General features: G+C 52.0%; 1 protein-coding gene across 1 annotated transcript in view; it reads right to left on the bottom strand.

Annotated features, from left to right (window-relative positions):
- PDE2A (phosphodiesterase 2A) overlaps positions 1 to 5,672 on the bottom strand; it is a gene marked incomplete at both ends in the record, with an annotated part of 242,468 nt that extends 236,796 nt beyond the window's left edge. Inside the window, one exon of the mRNA XM_081327693.1 lies at positions 5,559 to 5,672. Coding sequence (XP_081183819.1) covers positions 5,559 to 5,672 — 114 coding nt within the window. The remainder of the gene's footprint in view (positions 1 to 5,558) is intronic.
- Positions 5,673 to 6,243: the final 571 nt, after the last annotated feature.

Genomic DNA, 6,243 nt, shown 5'->3' with positions numbered 1-6,243 from the left:
TTCTCTCATCTATCTCTCGTCTGTCTGTCTGTCTGTCTGTCTGTCTGTCTGTCTGTCTGTCTATCTATCTATCTATCTATCTATCTATCTATCTATCCTCTAGCTATCCATTTATTTATTTATTTTATTTATTTATTTTAATTCCATTTATATCCCGCCCTTCTCCGAAGACTCAGGGCGGCTTACAAGCTTAGCAGTAGCCTTCGTTCTATGTCTATGCCTGCTTATTAGGGCTTTCACACACACACACCCAAGCGGCATTATTACAAAGTCAGCTTATTGCCCCCAACAATCTGGGTCCTCATTTTACCTACCTCGGAAGGATGGAAGGCTGAGTCAACCTTGATTTAATTTCTCTCATCTATCTCTCATCTCTGTCTGTCTCTGTCTGTCTGTCTGTCTATCTATCTATCATCTATTCATCTATTCATCATCTATTATATATCTATCATCTATTGATCCGTCTGTATCTATCCACTTTGGGATTTCCTGGTGGTCTCTTTTCCAAGAAAGAACTAGATCCATCCTGGTTATATGTTCAGGTTTAAACAAAATCAGCACAATGGTGCCCCCTGCTGTACGTTAGCTCAGCCAACACATTTTAGAGAAAATTCCAGCTGCTGGATTAGAATAGAATAGAATAGAATAGAATAGAATAGAATAGAATAGAATAGAATAGAATAGAATAGAATAGAATAGAATAGAATAGAATAGAATAGAATAGAATAGAATTACAAATAGAATAGAATTACAAATAGAATAGAATTACAGATAGAATAGAATTAGAGATAGAATAAAAATAGGAATAGAATTGAAAAACAGGAAATGGAAACGGAAACGGAAATGGAAATGGAAATAGAATAGAAACACGGAATGGAACAGAACGGAACAGAACAGAACAGAACAGAATAGAATAGAATAGAATTAGAGATAGAATAAAATAGGAATAGAATTACGAACAGACAGAACAGAACAGAATAGAATAGAATAGAATTACAGATAGAATAAGAATAGAATAGAATAGAATAGAATAGAATAGAATAGAATAGAATAGAATAGAATAGAATAGAATAGAATAGAATAGAATAGAATAGAATAGAATAGAATAGAATTATGGGATAGAATAGAATAGAATAGAATAGAATAGAATAGAATAGAATAGAATAGAATAGAATAGAATAGAATAGAATTATGGGATAGAATAGAATAGAATAGAATAGAATAGAATAGAATAGAATAGAATAGAATAGAATAGAATAGAATAGAATAGAATAGAACAGAATAGAATAGAATAGAATAGAATAGCTTCTGAGGTCTTCTAGTCCAACCCCCATATCCACACCCGTTCTTAGGAATGCAGTTGCTTCCACCCAAACACGGCTTCCACGAAGCATCTTGTATTCTCCTTTCCTGTCTGCTTGTTGTGTACATCATCCGCCGTGTCAAGACTTAACGCAACACCAAGTCCTGCCAGGAAAGCAGAAAAAAATTTCACGCTACACGAGGCCGGCCTGTTTCTGCTGGTTTGGTGATCAAGGAAGAACGGGAATTGTCTCCGACGAGAACAGACCTCTCCAGGAGAACAAGGTTAAACTGACAAGCCCAGCAGGAAGGCGCTGAGGTGGGGGGTTTCACAGAAAGGCATCCTTGATCATAAAAGAGATTGATTTTCTTTCAGGAGCAGCTTCCGCATTCTGCTCAGGGTGGTGAAACAGGAATGGGAGGGGGGGGAACCGGCAGAAGTAAAGGGAGCCTGGAAACTTTGAACTTCCCGAGCCTTGGAAAGTTGAAGAAAACAGACGGGGCTTTTCGGAGGAGGAGCATCGGACCAGTAAAGGAGAACAGCTGTTGAACTGTGGGGTTGAACTGTGGGGTCCCTGGTGCTCTCTGAGCTGGGTGGTTTCCTTGCAGACATCTCACCACCCAGCTAGGGAACGTCATCAGTGCTAGAAGGGGAGGAGGAGGAGGAGGAGGAGGAGGAGAGGAGGAGGAGGGGGGACTGTGGGGTCCTTGGTGCTCCCTGAGCTGGGTGGTTTCCTTGCAGACATCTCACCACCCAGCTAGGGAACGTCATCAGTGCTAGAAGGGGGGGAGGAGGAGGAGGAGGAGGAGGAGGAGGGGGACTGTGGGGTCCTTGGTGCTCCCTGAGCTGGGTGGTTTCCTTGCAGACATCTCACCACCCAGCTAGGGAACGTCATCAGTGCTAGAAGGGGGGGAGGAGGAGGAGGAGGAGGAGGAGGGGGACTGTGGGGTCCTTGGTGCTCCCTGAGCTGGGTGGTTTCCTTGCAGACATCTCACCACCCAGCTAGGGAACGTCATCAGTGCTAGAAGGGGGGGGAGAGGGAGGAGGAGGAGGAGGAGGAGGGGGACTGTGGGGTCCTTGGTGCTCCCTGAGCTGGGTGGTTTCCTTGCAGACATCTCACCACCCAGCTAGGGAACGTCATCAGTGCCTAGAAGGGGGGGAGGAGGAGGAGGAGGAGGAGGAGGAGGGGACTGTGGGGTCCTTGGTGCTCTCTGAGCTGGGTGGTTTCCTTGCAGACATCTCACCACCCAGCTAGGGAACGTCATCAGTGCTAGAAGGGAGGAGGAGGAGGAGGAGGAGGAGGAGGAGGAGGAGGAGGAGGGGGACTGTGGGGTCCTTGGTGCTCCCTGAGCTGGGTGGTTTCCTTGCAGACATCTCACCACCCAGCTAGGGAACGTCATCAGTGCTAGAAGGGAGGAGGAGGAAGGAGGAGGAGGAGGAGGAGGAGGAGGAGGAGGAGGAGGAGGTGGTGGACTGTGGGGGTCCCTGGTGCTCTCTGAGCTGGGTGGTTTCCTTGCAGACATCTCACCACCCAGCTAGGGAACGTCATCAGTGCTAGAAGGGGGGGGAGGAGGAGGAGGAGGAGGAGGAGGGGACTGTGGGGTCCTTGGTGCTCCCTGAGCTGGGTGGTTTCCTTGTAGACATCTCACCACCCAGCTAGGGAACGTCATCAGTGCTAGAAGGGAGGAGGAGGAGGAGGAGGAGGAGGGGGACTGTGGGGTCCTTGGTGCTCCCTGAGCTGGGTGGTTTCCTTGCAGACATCTCACCACCCAGCTAGGGAACGTCATCAGTGCTAGAAGGGGAGGAGGAGGAGGAGGAGGGAGGAGGAGGAGGAGGAGGAGGAGGTGGTGGACTGTGGGGTCCCTGGTGCTCTCTGAGCTGGGTGGTTTCCTTGCAGACATCTCACCACCCAGCTAGGGAACGTCATCAGTGCTAGAAGGGAGGAGGAGGAGGAGGAGGAGAGGAGGAGGAGGAGGAGGTGGTGGACTGTGGGGTCCCTGGTGCTCTCTGAGCTGGGTGGTTTCCTTGCAGACATCTCACCACCCAGCTAGGGAACGTCATCAGTGCTAGAAGGGGGGGAGGAGGAGGAGGAGGAGGAGGAGGGGGACTGTTGGGTCCTTGGTGCTCCCTGAGCTGGGTGGTTTCCTTGCAGACATCTCACCACCCAGCTAGGGAACGTCATCAGTGCTAGAAGGGAGGAGGAGGAGGAGGAGGAGGAGGGGGACTGTGGGGTCCTTGGTGCTCCCTGAGCTGGGTGGTTTCCTTGCAGACATCTCACCACCCAGCTAGGGAACGTCATCAGTGCTAGAAGGGAGGAGGAGGAGGAGGAGGAGGAGGAGGAGGAGGAGGTGGAGGAGGAGGGAGGTGGAGGACTGTGGGGTCCTTGGTGCTCTCTGAGGTTGGTGTTTCTAACTGCACACTTTTCATGACCCAACTAGGGAATGTCATCAGTGCTAGAAGGGAGGGGGAGGAGGGGGAGGAGGAGGAGGAGGGGCAGCTGTGAGGTCCTTGGTGCTCTCTGAGCTTGGTGGCTTTTTTTACAATATTTCATGACCCAACTGGGTAACATCATCAGTGCTATAAGGGGAGGAGGAGGAGGAGGACTGTGGGGTCCCTGGTGCTCTCTGAGCTGGGTGGTTTCCTTGCAAACATTTCATGACCCCAAATAGGTAACAGCATCAGTGCTGGTGGGAAGAGCTTTGTGGGAGCCAGAAGCTTGCCAAGGCCCTCCCAGGCAGAGTTACTTCAAAGAGAATCTTTAAGAAGTGGATTAGAGGTTCATCAGCAGCCAGTTGAGCAGCCAGAGAATGGAAAGGGAAATAATCTCTATTGCTTCTGAAGAGTGGAGGGTGTGTCTCTGTGGGTGTGAGAAGAAAGAAGGAAAGAAAGAAGGAAAGAAAGATAAAGATACTTTCAAAGAAGAGCTGGTTTCTTCTCTCTCTCTCTCTCTCTCTCTCTCTCTCTCTCTCTCTCTCTCTCTCTCTCTCTCTCTCTCTCTCTCTCTCTCTCTCTCTCTCTCTCTGTGTGTGTGTGTGTGTGTGTGTGTGTGTGTGAGAGAGAGAGAGAGAGAGAGAGAGAATGAGAATGCATTTAGAGACTTTTATTTTTATTCCCCAGCCTAGACTAGACTTTGCTGTTGGCTATTCTTGTAAGGCCAAGCGAGGGGAGATCCACAAAGCGTCTCCTACTTTGCACAACTCACCCAACAGCGTGTGAGGGCGAACGAGGGGGGGGAATGAGGAGGGGCTGAATTTTTACACACACCCACCCCCACCCCCACAGGTACACCCCAAGCGTGCCATTTGCGGGAGCCAAAGACCCCCGCGGCGCCCCTGCGGATGCTCAGTCCCGGCAACTTCGCCCGCCTCGCGCGGCCTCTCCGGTGCGCTGCGCCGGGGGTGGGGGGGGGAACTCCTGCATTGCAGAGCCTGCAGCCCAGCCCGGAGCGGTGGGACTCCGAAGGCCAGCCCGAGGCCCGGCGGACCCGGGAGGCGGAGGAAATCCCCTCCCCCTCCTCCCTGCAAGGGGCGGAGGGGGGGTGGGTGGCCGAAAGAACTGGGCGCCCCGAGGAGCGAAAGCAGGCAGGAAGGTAGCCGGAGTGTCAGAGGAAGGGGGAGGGAGGGAGGGAGGGAGGGAGGAAAGAAGAAAGGAAAAAAGGGGAGGGAGGAAAGATGGATGGATGGATGGATGGAAGGGAAAGAAAGAAAGAAAGAAAGAAAGAAAGAAAGAAAGAAAGAAAGAAAGAAAGAAAGAAAGAAAGAAAGAAAGAGGAGGAAGGAAGGAAGGAGAAAGAAAGAAAGAAAGAAAGAAAGAAAGAAAGAAAGAAAGAGGAGGGAGGAAGGAAGGAAGGAAGGAAGGAAGGAAGGAAGGAAGGAAGGAAGGAAGGAAGGAAGGAGAAAGAAAGAAAGAAAGAAAGAAAGAAAGAAAGAAAGAAAGAAGAGGAGGAGGAGGAAGGAAGGAAGGAAGGAGAAAAGGAGGGAGGGAGGGAGGGAGAGGGAGAAAGAAAACGAAAGAGTGACAGAAAGAAAGGATGAAAAAGAGAAACACACAACTTACTTCAAAGGAAAGAAAGCAACTTTGTCCTGCAAACTAAGCGGAGGCTGGACGGAACCCCCTCCCCCCCTCCCACCCCACCCCCTCCCCCCGACAGACGACGAAGCCGGAGGGGAAGAAACCCTTCGCCTCCGGGACCCCTTTCCTCAGGCCCCTCCCTTCTGCCCCCCCCCGATCCCCCCCCCCGCCGAGCCGGCCTTACCTGCAGGGAGTCGCTGGTGCCGCCGCCCGCATCCTCGGCCTTGGGGAAGACCTGCTGCCCCCGCCTGAAAAACCGAAGGGCAGCGATCAGCATGTGGGGCAGGATGAGCACCATGGTCCTTGCAGTCTCCCTCCCTCTCCTCCGCCTACAAGCTCCGAGAGGGAGACTTTGCAAGCAGGCATGGTCCGCCCCCCCCTTCCAGCCTTCTCTTCCCCCCCCCCGGCTGCTCTCTCTCTCTCTCTCTCTCTCTATCACACACACACACACACACACACACATTCACGTCCTGTCACGTCCTGTCGCCCCCACCTGCCACCGTCGGCACCTCGCCTGGGCTTCCCCTCCCCCCGCCCCCCCCCCGCCGGCTCTCCCCGGCCGAGCAGGACTCGCGAGGGTCTCCGAAAGGGGAAGGGGCAGAATTTGCACGCGGCGCCCACCAGGCACGTGGGGACCCGCAGGCACAGCTGGTCCTGGCCAGGAATTCTTCCTTACTTTGAGGCGGCGACCCACCCATTTTACACCCAAGGACAATCACCGTCGTTACTGCATGGGGTGTGTGTGTGTTGTGTGTGTGTGTCAGAAGTCCTGGAAGACCCAGGGAGAAGCAAGATGACCTTTCTCCAGGGGCTGATAATAATTCCAATATTTTTTTTGTCCCCCCTGCTTTGTGGAAAACAGCATCCGG

The sequence above is a fragment of the Vipera berus genome (assembly GCF_964194415.1).
Source record: "Vipera berus genome assembly, chromosome: 4".
NCBI classification, from domain to species: Eukaryota; Metazoa; Chordata; class Lepidosauria; order Squamata; family Viperidae; genus Vipera; species Vipera berus.
The sequence above is the reverse complement of the archived record's forward strand: the minus strand, read 5'-3'. Positions and strand labels throughout refer to the sequence as shown.